At 42.0% G+C, this 15,005-nt stretch overlaps 1 protein-coding gene across 3 annotated transcripts in view; it reads right to left on the minus strand.

Annotated features, from left to right (window-relative positions):
- Window positions 1–15,005, minus strand: part of TGFBR3 (transforming growth factor beta receptor 3) — a 195,006-nt gene that overhangs the window by 11,624 nt on the left and 168,377 nt on the right. For all 3 annotated transcript variants that reach the window (XM_054691672.1, XM_054691673.1, XM_054691674.1), the window contains 3 exons: window positions 14,772–14,892; window positions 5,387–5,428; window positions 2,770–2,877 (listed from right to left, as the gene is read on the minus strand). In XM_054691672.1, the coding sequence (XP_054547647.1) occupies window positions 2,770–2,877; window positions 5,387–5,428; window positions 14,772–14,892 (271 nt within the window). The remainder of the gene's footprint in view (window positions 1–2,769; window positions 2,878–5,386; window positions 5,429–14,771; window positions 14,893–15,005) is intronic.

Consider the following 15,005-nt stretch of genomic DNA (forward strand, 5'->3'; position numbering starts at 1 on the left):
GGTCCTTCTGCCTGCCTGCTCTGCTCCCCACTCTGGCTCTGGTGAATTCTCTCACCCTCCCGCGCTTCTGACTGTACCCAGTGCATGTATAAACAAAAACAAAAAACAAACAAATAAATAAATAAATAAACAAAAATGCCTCTATTAAAAAAAAAAATTTAAAAAAAAAATTAAAAAAATAAAATGAACCAGAGGCTATAGCTTTTAATAAAAAGTCACTTGAAGCTGTATCACGTGAGGCAAACAGGCTTAGAGTTCAAATAACAATGTCTATGAACTAACTTTTACCTTCCAAATCAGCATAATTTCCTTTGCTAGAAAACCATCACAGAAAGGATTTGGGTTTCTCTTTAATCTACTTACAAACTTACTTCTACATTAACTATACCTAAAACCCCCTTAAGTCTCTGGTCTGGGAGAGAGGAGAGCTGTCTCAACAAAGCACAGAATTCAATGAGCAGTAACAAATGCTGTAAAACCAAGACTTTGCTTTTTATGCGTCTGTGAGCTTGGCTGTGGAAAAGAATCTGGGATTATCAAAAAAGGAGTTCAGGAGGGTGTATCCCAATAGGAAGTGTCATTCAGTGGCCCCATATCTGGCTTCTTGGCCTGACTTGGCCAGAACTTGCTGTCAGGGTGGAGAGTGTAGCTCTATGTCCAAGGTCAGCCATGGCACAGAGGCATGTGGCAAGTGTCTGTGGGTAACTAGTCCCCATCAACTCCTCAAGGCAACACAGAGTCTTCCTGGAGTTCTTCCCAGCCCATTCCCAGCATACGCATAAGCTGCCAAGACCCTAAGGCATCAGTTATGCGGGAGACTGGAAGAAGTTGTAGGAAATGTGAGATCAAGATCTGAACGTGAGTGCTTCTGTGACAAAACTATTTACTCCAAAATGCAACTCTGCTAAGAGCTGTCCCCTCGGGCACTGTGTGAGCTGTTCATGAGCAGTCCTAAACCGATTCACAGATGTCTGGATAGCCTCAAAATCATTATACTTACGAGTCTTATTTTCTCTTTCATGAGAAATAGATGTCACTCAAAGTTGTTAATGAGGAACAATAATTTGAGAACTCAAAGGCCCACCGTCAACCTCTCCTAAACATTTGCTTCGAATTGTGTGATTTTTCTGTGCTAGACACAAAAGGGTTCATGTCTCTCTTTATGCCATAATCTAAAACAAATCTGAGCAGCATTAGAAGTGAAGCTTCTCACGAGGACTAAGATACGATTTCTCAAAATGCTCTGAATTATTTCCCTTTAAAGCAGTCATCATTTCAGCTTGGCTAGCTGGGCAGCCCAAGATAAGGCCCAAGGTCATGACTTTCATTGGTTCCACAGAAGATGAATGAAGTTCTAAACTGAAAGGGAGGACCTGCCACTGGTCTCTGACTGGATTAATCTAGAATAGTTTACCTAGGTTCATGGTGTAAACTGCAAATATCCCAGAAGAAATAAAATGAACCAGCTTGCTAGACATGCCTCAAAATGTATGTCTTTCCTTCCCATATTTGGAAAGGACCTAAGAAAGCAGCGACAGGGGACAGCCCATTTGTGCCTTCTCCCTCGCAGAACTCCCCTGGCAGGACCTGCGGTCAGAACTGGTGCTCAGTTCAGGCCAAAATGCTTCCACCCTGGGATTGGAGGGAAAGAGTAGTAGGAAAGGCACATGGGGATTTTGGAGGGTGGAGACGCATAGCTTGAAAACAAAGTGCTTTGCTTCACCATTTTTGTTCTCAATTCATGAAAATGTATTTTGGAAAATTTAATAACTTTATAAAAAGACATGAGAATTTTATATTTATCCAAGATCATGGCTTGGGTTTTGAAAATTTGAGAAATTTTGGTTCAAGCTGCTGATTAGGGACTTTGGAGCACAGTGCTCAGCACTTTGGCAGATGTGGTAATAAAACCTTGGCTTCCTTTTTCACTGGCTGCCCATTTATATGTCTATTTAGAAGTCTTCAGCCTTAGGGGAATGGTTCATATTTTTACTTTATCTATATTAACTTTCTTTCACTAAAGCTTAACCATAAAATAACTATACTAGAAGCTGAGCTTCACTAACCTTTCAACTGCAATTAACATAAATACCATAAAAATTCCTTTTCTAGCACTGCTTAAAGCAAATTAGTTTTGCAAAACTCAACTTATGCCAAAGACATCGTTTTGAAAATCATGGGAATGATATTCTCTGTCTTTCATTCAATGTTTCAGCTATTCATTCTTGAAAGTGATTGAACCTTAGTGTAGAAAAATTTAGGATGGAAGGTCTCACAGGGACAAACACCAGAGGTGGGGGGAGGGAATGATTAATAAACCTTAACTAAAGCAGCTATGGAAATTTCCAGGAATCTAAAATGGGGTCAGAGAAGATTATCAGCTATAGGTGGGGGCAGACAGGATTAATTAACTGTGTTCCAGGATTACTGGTCTTAGAAGACCAACCCAACCTGACCACAGTGGGGTAATTTCCACAATAATTCCATCAAACATCATAATAAAAAGAACATCCCTTGCCCTGGCAAAACAGTTCTTGTTCTTTAAGACTAACCATCTGTGTCCATGGAGGTGTCACTGTCTCCTTTTCCCCACTCAATAAACTTGCTGTATGTTGATGAATGGGAAAGTCTGCTGAATTCTTTCTCAGAAGGACCTAGAACCTCACACACTGAACCCCATGATCTGAACTCCAGCCAAAGTAAACAGTGAGCATCTTGTGTGTACAGCACATGGGACGAGCACCAGCCAATACCCAACAGCCAACTCACCCGTGTGAGAATAGATGTACCACAAAGCCCCCGTCAGCAGCGCCCCAATCACGAACGCTGCAAACGCAATGCCCATCACAGTCAGGGTGTCCAGGCCGTGGAAAACTGCTGTAAGGTGAAAATCATGACACACCGTAAGTCAGTCTGTATCATACACTACAATTTTATATTTGTTGCACAAGCACTGTAAGAAAGGCTGAGCAGTGGCTGCTAAAATCTGAGGACAAAACAAAGATTCCAACAAAAGACTGTATATACAAATACTTTCCTTTTTGTTTAAAGATTTATTTTTATTTATTTATGCATACAAGAATTAGGCCAAGGGTGTAGGGGCGGGGGTAGAGAGGGAGGCAGTGAGAGGATTCACCAGAGAGACAGTGGGGAGCAGAACAGGTAGATCTATTGAAATACACTGCTGAGGGGAGCAGCAGGCGAGTCAGGAGAGGTCTACTGTGCCCTGTGGGTAGCTCCCTGGCTGGGGATTGAACTCTTAAGGCAGTGGCTGCCCAACAGCAGGATAGCACTGACTTTAACCCCTGCGCCACCAGGGGGACCCTACAAATACTTTCTTAAAAGACATGCTCCGTCTGCAACTTATTTTGAGCAACAAATGTAATGAAAAATCAGATTTGTAAACTCTGTGGTCTGGGGTTCATTACCTTAATCTGAGGACCCACCATTTGAATTGTAAAGTGAAAATTCAGAGGTTACTGACTCATTGCTTGTTATTCAATGGATACTATCAACCACAAGACACTACAGAGAAATATACATCCAAGACTTTATCAACATTTTTGTGAACATTTAAAAGTATGAAAGATAACAGAAAGAAAGGAAGGTGAGAAAGAGAAAACAAAGTAAGGATAAACTATTTCTGTGGGCATAACATTTCACTGATTTCCTCATACTAAACCTTAAATCTTAAATTACATATTGTGTCATTTAAAACAACCTACTTTTTAATACTTCCAACCATGATCTTTCTATGAGACAAACGGATATACTTCTGAGGAGGGAGTGATGTCAGTTTTATGGTCAGCAAAACACATAAATAGAACCAATTGTTTCTCCATTTGGCAAAGATTTTTATATTTGAGATTAATTCCAGGCCACAGAAATAGAACATTTCCTTTCATTTAAGAGAACTACCTTCTTTGGTCACTATAAAAAAAAAAAAAGTTAAAATCAGATTCTAAGGGAGAGGAGATTTGGTGGAAAAGAAATTCTAATTTGTCTGGTTTTTGTTCAATACAAATGAAAGGTATAGGATCCCCTATGACTACAATACGGTTTTGATGTGCCTTGCCACTCAGAAACAACTCCAGCTGACTTCTACATTTAACTCTTTGCCTTTCAACTCACTTCAGTTAAAATATCCAATTAGAGATAAATGTGGACTTTGAGCAGCCCCAGCACTTAACAAGGAAGAGCATGTCATGGTGGAAAAGATTCTGCAAGGATCCAAAAGCCTTAACGTGGGTCCTTATTCTTCTAGCCATGCGCCCTTTTGTGCATTCATTTACTTCCTAATAAATGGGGGCACTACTTCACCTGCTTAAAGCAGGAGGGAAACAAAACTAGTTTGTGAAAGTGGCTGGAGATTCCCTAGAAGGAGTACAATCTGGGAAGAACTCTCTGGAGGTTAAAATAAACCAAATCATCAACCTAATTTAATCTAGTCCCTAGGTTTTTAAAAAGGTGACTTGCACTTTGTGTGCATATGGATGCAAAAGTGGGACACGATTAAGAGTTTTTAGTGAAAATATTTTTAAATTCTGAAGGTGGAGCTATCATGTATGAAAATCAGACTAGGTAAGTACAGGAAAACATGATACTGTTCCATGGATACACTATTCCATGAGATTGTTGAGATGATACACAGACAGTTAATTAAACAGCCATGGAGACTAATTTAAGAATCTTAGGGAAGAAAAACAGCACAAAACTCCTCAGAGGTCTGCTATCAGCCAGGAAGTCCAGGTTCTAGTCCTGCCTCAATGCCAGTTGCAACCACAGATAAGTCACTTAAATATTCCAGGATCAGAATTTTCTTTGGTATAAAGCAATAAAATTAGCCCAGATAATTTCAACTCATAATTTGGTAGTAGTTGGCATTTCTCTTTTTATCATACCTGCCTCCTTTCTCCCCATATTGACACACACATACTTGGACTAAAGTTTGTCTTGCAGGAACACAACTAACTCCTTTATATCTACGTCTTTGAGCAGGTAAATATTATTGATGCCACATAAAGCAAACCACTCCCACAGTTGTTATCTTAATGCGTTCAGACAACGGAAATAAGAAAGACACAAGCATGTAAATAAAAACTTCCCTAATACTTAGTAAATTGCTACCTTGCCATTAACACCATATAGCTCAATGGATCAAGGAGTTCATCTTTTAAAATGGCAAAGGTAAAGAGGAAAAAAGAAAGGAGAATAAAAGAAGGATAAATGGATGGAAAAAGAGAGTATGAGGAAAAAGTGGGGTGGAGGAGGGAATGAGAGCAAAAGTCCCCTTATCAAAACTCAAAGTTTGGCAAATGTTCTATAACCAACGTATTCTTATAAAAGCCCAGGAGGTTTTATTTCGAAATACTGCATGAAGACTTACGTGGTGGAATTGGACCCAGTTCCTTCATGCTTGGATCTGTTTCTGAAACAAAAACATAAAATCACAATGCATTCCACAGAGAAATCAAATTTTAAGCAAAGGGTCATCAAAATCTCTATTTGCTAATAAATACTTATCTTGTGAAAGCTTAGCCTCTTTAGATATACAACTGTAACAAGGGTTATTCAGAAAGTTTAAGAACTACACCTTGCTAACAATTGCACAGACTCTCTAATTTTTTTTTTTAAAGAAGGCCTGTTAATTTTTTTTATTTTTTATTTTATTTTATTTTTTTAAACATTTATTTATTTATTTATTTACACAAGTACTGGGCACAGTCAGAAGCGCGGGAGGGTGAGAGAATTCACCAGAGTCAGAGCGGGGAGCAGAGCAGGCAGAAGGACCGAAGTACACTGCTGAGGGGAGCAGCAGGCGGCAGGAGAGGTCTGCGCGCCATGTGGGACCCCTCCTCCTGTGGCCGGGGAGCAGCCGGGGATCGAACCGGCACTGCAGAGGCTGTGGGCAGCCTCGTAACCCAGCGCTCAACCGCTGCGCCACCGAGGCGGCCCACAGACTCTAATTTGATGAAAACTTGAAGGCAAACATCTACACTTAAGGCACTTGAATCTGACAATTCATGTATGCCATTTATTTATAAAAGGATTCCATATCTTTAAACACTATGTTTTCCTGGTGTATTCAAAATATTATTCCACTTTCAAAGATTTCTTTTAATTTAGATTTTTGTTTGAGTCTGCATTCTTCTGTCCTTAATGCTACTGTCCTTAAATTCAGCTCTTCCTTCTCACTCATCTGCGTTATTAGAGATTTCCTAACTGGTCTCCTTGTCACCAACACTGTTCCTACTCCAAAAACTCCTTCCTCCACATTTGCCCTAGGAGTGAATATTCCAGAGCCCAAAGGTGATCATGGTCCGGCCCTGATCGAACTGGTCATGTTCTCTCCCTCATTTATTGGGAGATAATCCAAACTCTTTGGTATGGCACACAGAGTCCTGCCTCCTTCCTCTACCCACCTCTCTCCAGCCTCCTTCCCTAATGGGGTCCATCAGCCATGCTGGGTTCCTCATACTAAGTTCCCCAAATTCTCCATGGTTGCGCCACGTCATCCTCTGAAATACCCTCCTCTTCCAAACCCACTGAGTTGGCGTTTTCACCCGGGGCTTCCCCTGACCCCTGTATCTTCACACAGCAGACATGATGGTCTCTCCCACTTTTGCTCATTTTACCCCTCTCTGTTACACAGATTCCACATTACATTGGAATTCTTTTTTCCTGCCCCAAGGGTGGGGTCAAGTTCTTACTCCTTTGTCAATCCCCAGGGTTCAGTCTGGCATGAAACAGGCCTGCCAGAAAAGTGAAATGCTTAGTGAAGGATATTGAGAACATGGATTTGCTTCCTGAAATGGAGGCAATAAAGGAAACTTGGAGTAAAACTATATGAAAATGCTCATATGCCTCAACGTTCCTGTCATGCTTTCCCGCTCATAAGCGCTAGCTGCTATGTTCAATCTCATTTGAGGTTCACACCAGCCCTCAGGGAGGCAGAGAAAGAATTCTTATCACTATTTCACAAATGAGCAGCCTGAGACAATGGTACCATGTGACTAGTCCAAGGTCACAGCTGGAAAGCATCAGGGCAGGGTTGAACCAGAATCCCAATCTGCCAAGTAGGCTAAATGACTGGGGCATGCTGCTCAGTGCTGAGCTGGGGAAGCACTGAGAGGCTTCATGCCATCCTCTACCATGACAACAGCTTCGAGCAGGGCCAGCATACAGTGACCTGCCACTTCCATGGCCGATAAACTAAGAAAAAACTATTTTTAATGATTGAAAAAATCAAAATAATATTTGATGACATGTGAAAATGATATAAAATTCAAGTCTAGGGCCTCCCCTGGTGGCACAGGCGGTTGAGCGCCATGCTGTGAAGCTGTCCGCAGCCTCTGCAGCACCGGTTCGATCCCGGTCGGCCGGCGAGGGTCCCACAAAGCGCAGTGGACCTCTGCTGTTGCGCCCGCTGCTCCCCCCAGCAGTGTATTTCATCAGTCTGCCTGTTCTGTTCCCCACTCTGTCTCTGGTGAATCCTCTCACCCTCCCGCGAATCTGGCCTGTACCCCGGTTCTTGTATAAATAAATAAATAATAAAATAAATCTTTAAAAAAAAATTCAGATCTATTCCAAAAATAAAGTTCTATTTGAACACAACCACGCTCACTCGTTGACACGTCATGTCTTTGCTTTCCTGCTGCTGCACCCGTGTGGAGTAGCAGAGACAGGCTCGGCGTGAGCTGCCAACCAAAAAGATTCATGATCTGGCCCTTTATAGAGAGTGTGCGGAGTCCTGGCACAGGCTCTGCCCATTGTTTAGAGTTTAAAAGTGGCATGTATTTAGGGCCTAACTCTTCTCATCTCCTTTTTCATTGGGAAGAGAAGGAACACACATCTGCCGCAGAATCCACAGTGAAGCAAAAAAGAACTTGTGAAAAACTGACCTCACAATGGGTACTTGAGGTGATAGTCACAAAAATAAAAAGGATTGTAAATTCTCAGGATTTATGCTCTTGGTGGGGTTGCTAGCATTCTCCCAGAGTGAGGTGTCAGGCCCAGCTCTAGGGGAAGGAATGTGACCAGATGACTCAAAGCCACTGGGACTGAATGATGCCCCCTGGAGTTGTGCAGCAGGGGGTCTCTGGGGGAGGAGATATGGGAAAGTCATGCTTCCATAAAATTACTAAGAAAATTAAAATCATTGTGTGTTTTTAAGAAAATCTAATTCAGTGTGCAGAACAGACAGCAACTAAAAATGCATTTAAGAGTCTGTTTCCTGGAAGTGTGGTCCTTTTTGCCTTTTGGGGAGCAATAAAACAACATTGCCAACACCTTAAATTTGTACATTTGTCAAGTATTTCACAACTGATAAAAAGCCTTCACTTACATTTTCTCATTTTAAGCCCCAAGAACCCTATGAAGCAGGGGTCTCTAACTACAAAATTCTCCTGCTTTTAAGAAGTAGTGGTTTGAATCACTGAACAAAGTCCAAAGGCATTTAAAAGCCTCCATGGGGTGCATCATGCAAGAAGTAGACACAGTTTGGGGAAGAGTTCTATGCAGTCGACCGCCCAATGTTCAACTTTGTCACTCAGAATCTCCAAGAAGTTTTAAATCATGATTCTCCCCTACCGAGACCTCACATGTGAGAATTTTGGTTTTCTAACAAGGCCTGTGTGATGGATGGCATTGCTTTAGAAACCTTAATGGACTTGTGTTATGATCTAATCCTCCTCCCCCTTACCAAATAGGGGCCTTTTCACAGGGCTAAGCAGAAACAGTTGTTGCTTATTTCCCTGGAGTAAAGTGCCTCTATGATTTCTGTATATAAACAATAACAAGCACAAGCTGCAGAACTGAGGCTAAAGGATTTTATCCTCTCGTATTTTTTGTTCCCAAATTCCCAATAACCCCTGAGTATAACTAGAATAGTTAGATCTCCACTGAAACCCTATAATTGAGTTGGCATGCCGAAAGGGAAAGAGTGGACACAATAATATTTACTTTTGGTTGAAGGGCAAGATTGTAAGAAAGGAATCCCAGCTATTGCTGTAAAGGGAATTTTAACAATAAAGATTTCTTCACAGAAAGAACAAACTATAATCAACATTCTGAATTAAATCTTTTCATATACTCTGAGCAAACTCTGGTCTACCTCTAGAACCAAAATTTCCCTGCTCAGATGGTTAGGCATGGTTTTCATAACCGGGAGAGACCTGGGGTTATGCATGAGTAACAGGCCACAGCTTCAGCCCTCCAGCTTTCCATTCAGTCCTAAACATGGTAGGACTGAGCAAAGATGGAAGAATGGAGAGATGGAGGAGTCTTTGCACAGGGCCCATTAAAACACAGCTTTTACTAATGTCTTTGTAAATGAACCCCTCCTCTGGATTCTTTTGATATTTACAGCATTCATTGCAATTACCCAGTCACTTAACTGCAAAACCCTCCATTAGATCAGTGGTTCTCACCTGCAGGTGATTTTTACCTGAGCTTCCCCTCACCCCCAGATCTCAGAAAGGTCTAGAGACATTTGGGGCTGCTACACTGCTGGTAGAGGGGCTTGCTGGGGGTCATTTAGTGGGCAGTGGCCAGGTATGCAGCTTAACTCCCTACAACTGTAACACAGGACAGCCCATGACACAGAGTTATGCAATCCAAACGTCAATAGTGCTGAGGTTGTAAAACTATGCACTAGACTGTAAAAGTCTTAAAGACACAGCACTGCATATAACAGTTACTCACTGGCACTTTTTGGAATAAATAACCGTAAATATCATGTATATCTTATGATTGTGCATCTTCTGAGCAACCAAACCTCCATGCTGCTTTAAAATTTTTCTGAATGATCTGATCATTGATTCCCTAACTCTAGATCTTTTGATGATTCTTATTAACTTTTAGAGGCTCATATTAAAATATTTACGGTTGGGCCTCCCTGAAGGCATAGGCGGTTGAGCGAAGCCCTGTGACGCTGTCCGTGGCCTCTGCAGTGTGGGTTCAATCCTGGCTGGCCAGGGAGAAACCCACATGGTGCAGCAGACCTCTTCTGTGTCAGCCGCTGCTCCCCTCAGCAATGTATTTCAGTCAGTCTGCCTGTTCTGTTCCCCACTCTATCTCTGGTGAATCCTCTCACCCTCCCGCACATCTGGCCTGTACCCTAGCGCTTGTATAAATAAAATCTTAAAAAAAAAATATTTATGGCTAAAATGAAATGAAATATCTGGGTTTCCTTCAAAACAATGCAATGGGGGATGGGAAAGGATAAAAACAAGATTGGCTATGAACTGTTAATTGCTCAAAACAGATGGAGGGTTTGTGAGATTGCATGCTACTATTCTGATACCTCCTCCCTTACTGGGTAGGGAGGTCTTGATCTGTCAAATATTTCTACCAACTTTCCACTCGGTTTCCCTTCATCTCTTCCTCAGCCTGGGGTAAAAGCTGGCCATGGCTTTAGGGTGTTTCTGTTCTGGAAAAATCAAGTGTGTTCCCAAGTAACGCCTCTTTTGGATTAACTTCCAATTGATGTTCACAACTTTTCCTTCCAACCTCTCCCTGTACCCCCCTCCCAAACCTAGTTAAGAGGAAGGAAAGGAAGGAAATTAACATTTACTGAGGGCTGATGGTATGTCAGGTGCCGTTCTGAGCACATGAATTTTTAAAAAGTTATGTGGCAGAAGATGAAAATTCAGTGCCTTAAACATTTAACTTGCTAAGAATTACATATTACATAAATGATGGCAATTTGGGAGATATTTTCTTTTGTGCCTGTTTTTTGGGGGTATAGGTGTGGTAGATTTCAGAAAAGTGATTACTCTTCACTTTCAACATTTTGACTGACAAGGTGTAGCCATTTTTATCGTGTAAGCCCAAGAGTTCTCAGATGCTGCAAAAAGTGGTCACAGCATCCAAAGCAAGTCCCACTAACATGCCTATACTTCAAAATATTTCAGAAAATATGGTAGGATGGCACCACCTCAACTATTTTAATTGCTTTGCCATAAACCATAATTGCACCAACTATTCATGTTTTCTGGGGGTTTTTTGGTGAGTTACAATCCAAAGTCACTTCTCCTAAACTTTAACACTCTCTTAAACAGTTTACGTGTTTCCCCACATCTTAACCCTTTGGAGGAACAGACTTTCTTTCGCTAAAGCTCTTCATCTTCTTTTCAGTTTATAATCACTGGTGTATTTGGACACTATCTTGCACACCGATGTGATAAGGCATGAACAGGGGAAGAGGGAAAGAAGGGGTTATAAAGAAACAGATGTCTCTGTTGCTTGTAGTTTTATTTATTTATATGTTACATCATTTTTCTTTCTTTCTTTTTTTTTTTTGGCAATGTTTGCTCTCTTTTCTCAGGTGTAGTCCCCATAGAATTTCCACCACCAGTTCATCTGTGCACCATAGCCATAGTCCCTTGTGCTCTTCCCTCCCTCGTGCTTGTAGTTTTAATTAAAAATTAGAATAGTGGAAACTAGACATTGGTGGTGGTCATGATATAGCATATACAGATGTTGAATCAGAAAGCTGTATAGCTGAAACTTATTTAATGCTATAAACCAATGTTACCTCACTAAAAATGTATTTCTTAAAAATGGAGGGGGAAAAAACCAACTAGAATCAACCTGTCCTCTGGGAAAAGGCATGAGTCTTTGGGGTACAGGCGATGGAACCAAAATGCCTGAATCTCAGCTGCACCATTTATAGGTGGTGTGACCTCGGCCAAGTTATTTAACCACACTCTATACCTGCCTCACAGAGGGAATATGAGGATTAAATAATCCACATAGAGCATTCAGCTCAGACACTACAAGTAAATACACAATAAATGTTAGATCACTATCAAATCCATCACCACCATCACCATCATCTATTGTTGAAATGTTTAAGCAGCAGCAGAATTCTAACCCACTGCTGGTTCCCACAGGGCTGAAAGGTTAAAAGTGGCTTAATGTGCTGTAGAAGCTAAAAAAAGTTCCATTAAAAAGAAACCTTTCTTTTTATAAATTCCAGTGGCCCAGAATTATTTGCGTAGGTGGATGGTCTATTCTCCTCGTCCACAGAAGGAAGAAACACCATCTGAAATGTACGTGTGCTACTGGCACTGGGAGCCACAGAGCCGCTCCCCATCTGGCAGGTAACAACCAGAGCTCTCGCAGCTTCAGAAAACTCAAGTGCTGAGAAATAAGATCCCAAAAGATGTGGAAAAGCAGGAGTCTTGGCACAACTGCCAAAGAGTACCAGTTTACCTGATAGGACAGTGTAATATCCCATTGGTCATGAAATTTTTACCCAATGGGCAAAATTGGACCCCAATAAGAGATCTGCCCACTTCCACAGATTCTGCAGTAAATGTACATCTACAGTAACACACAAAGCTGTCTGGCAGGAAGAACACCACAATCCTATTATTATACAAATAAACCACTGCTATTAGGCATTCCCTTTTCAAATGACTATTCCAATTCACTGACAGGCAGAAGGAAAGCAGACTCTGGTGGCCTGCATTGAGGAGAAATTATTTTAGAGTCAAAGGAAAATAAACAGAAAAGTTGAGAGAAGTCACTCACTGAAGGAGCTGAAACTGCTAGAAAACCAACCCATTTGATGTAAAGTTAGAAAATGTATTTGCCTACAGCCCCTGGGAAGCTGGCCTACAGTTTAACCTCCTCAATTTGTTTAACAAACCTAAGCAGTAAACTTTTCTTCACCACTTGCTTCTCCACTAAAATCTAGTCTCAATTAGCAAATCTCATGAAATTGCTTTGATATTTGGTAAAACTTTCCTCTGAACTTTTATGTAAAGAAAACATAAACTTTCAAGATAATTACACTAAGTTTAAATAAAAGTCATTACCTAATTTACAAGAGGAATTACTTAGAAAAATACCACCAGACTTGAAAGAATGAATGAATTACTGGAAGTTATACTGCTGTAATATTAATGCCTAATTATCGTCTGGCATAGGAAAAAGCAAGCTGCTGCCTTCAATTACAGCAGAATTACCTTTCAAACTAGGTAAGAGTAACAGATGGAGTGCGAGGTAGCTGTTGCTATTGTTAAACCACATTCACAGTACAAAACAGAGCCAGCTGTTATTCAGTTGTGATATACTTTGCAACACAACTTGTTCTTCTTTCCCCTGGACCCAATAAACAAGGCATTATCTGAGCAATTCATTTCTATTCTGTGGGCTGCAATAGTTTCTTCAAATAGTTGAAAACCAACTGATAAATGTAAAATAAGCAACAATGTCAATGAGGAACTTATAATCCCCTAGTGTACATTTCGTACCAACTTTAAGATGGTTAGAAAATGAATTAAATTTATGTTTGTTTGTTTCTTCAACAGTGGAAGTCATATGGTCCAAATCTCTCCTTTTCCAGATTGAAAAAATGCAACACAGGTACACGATGGGACAGCTTGAAAACCCAGAGAGTTGTGCCCAGGGTCCTGGTTCTCGGTCAGCACCCTCCCCACTCCACTGTACTACCTTTCCCAAGGGGGCATGTTCCTGGGAAGGGGAAGATGCTACCACTGTATGACAACAGGAATAACGCTGCTATGTTTACAAAGGTCATTCAACCAACGAGAAACCGGATGACACCCACAGGGCTCTGTTCTGTTACGAGTTGTCTGCTCCATCCAGGGCTACCCCTGCTGCCTATTCTTGCAAATCCAACAATGCTCAGGTCAGAAATGCTGACCAAGGTTTCCCCAAACCTAGACCTGGGGTGACTACCACCCAGTAGGTCTCCCAGCTAATGTGCGGCAGCCAGAGTCTGGCTACTTGCAGGATTTTGTCAGAGCCCTCAGGGCCAGGCTTTGCTGCCTCTCAGGGTGGTGGAAGGCGGCTTGGATCTCTAGCTTACAAATGTCTACCCTGGAGACTTAGAAGGCACTTTCACGGTCTCAGCGCTTTCTCGGTCTGGGCCCCTTAGCAGCCATGCTTCTGGACAGTGACAGGTTCTGAGACAGTAACTGCCCAGATGGTCTATGGGATACCTGGTTCTACCGCAGATGGCGACAGCTGCCTGGATGTTTTTGACTATTCATGCCCTTGGAGCTCAGATGGGGGTCCCTGTCAGAAGCCCTCCACATGGTCCACAGGGCTTGACTCTGCCTCTCTGCTGGCTGGGCTGGCTTGCCCTGACTGTTCCCCCAGGTACTGATGTTACACCTCTTAGGGCATGCCCTTCGTTCTCTCCTAGAAGGTTCAGCTTGCTGAATGTTCCTGCATGTATAGAAAGAGGCACTCTTGGCTTCAAGCAACAAAGTGATTGTAAAATTCTGAAAGCTGAATTACAAAAATGCATCTGGACAGTGGTTCTCAGCCTTCTCTCTCCTGTGCCACCTAAGGGGGTTCCATGAATACCCTCCCCAAAGGCATCGGCGAACTTGACAATGAACTACAATAATTTGCAGCCAGTGCAGAGACCATAAAAGGATAGGCTGTGGACCACATGCAGCCCCAGGACACCACAAGGACCCTAACCCTTTCTTGCACCCTTGGGGAAGCATATTTGAATCTAGCAGGTGGGGGCTGGGGGCTTAACATGGTGACAGGGACAGCCTGGACACTGATCTGATACCTGCAGAGTAATCATTTCTGAATGTATTCCTTACAATTCAGCACCTGGCGGTAGAAGAACCAACTATCAAAATAAAGGACATTTGGAGCAAAGAATCCTTTTCTCAGGTTATATACTGGCCATTCGTTTAGTTTTGTTTTTAAGTAAAAATAACCCTTTTAAGAAGCAGCTCGCCGGCCCCTATTTTCTGACTGAGCCTGCCATGGCTTACCTTTAGGTACTACTTCATGGTGGATCACAGCGAGGGGCTTGGTGAAGGTCTTCTTATTCTGCATCATGGCCCAGATCATGGATGCATCCAGTGAGGTGCAGGCTTCATCGGGAGGAACGCACTGCAGAAGCAAAGCAAACACAGCATGGGGGTGTACAAAAGGCTCCTGGGCCGTTCAGCTGCACAGCTGTCTAGAGGCTCCTTATCAGACAGCTCCCAGCTGTTTACCCAGAA

Source organism: Talpa occidentalis, unplaced genomic scaffold (assembly GCF_014898055.3).
Source record: "Talpa occidentalis isolate TD23 unplaced genomic scaffold, MPIMG_talOcc4v2.1 talOcc4.9, whole genome shotgun sequence".
In the NCBI taxonomy this organism is placed as follows: domain Eukaryota; kingdom Metazoa; phylum Chordata; class Mammalia; order Eulipotyphla; family Talpidae; genus Talpa; species Talpa occidentalis.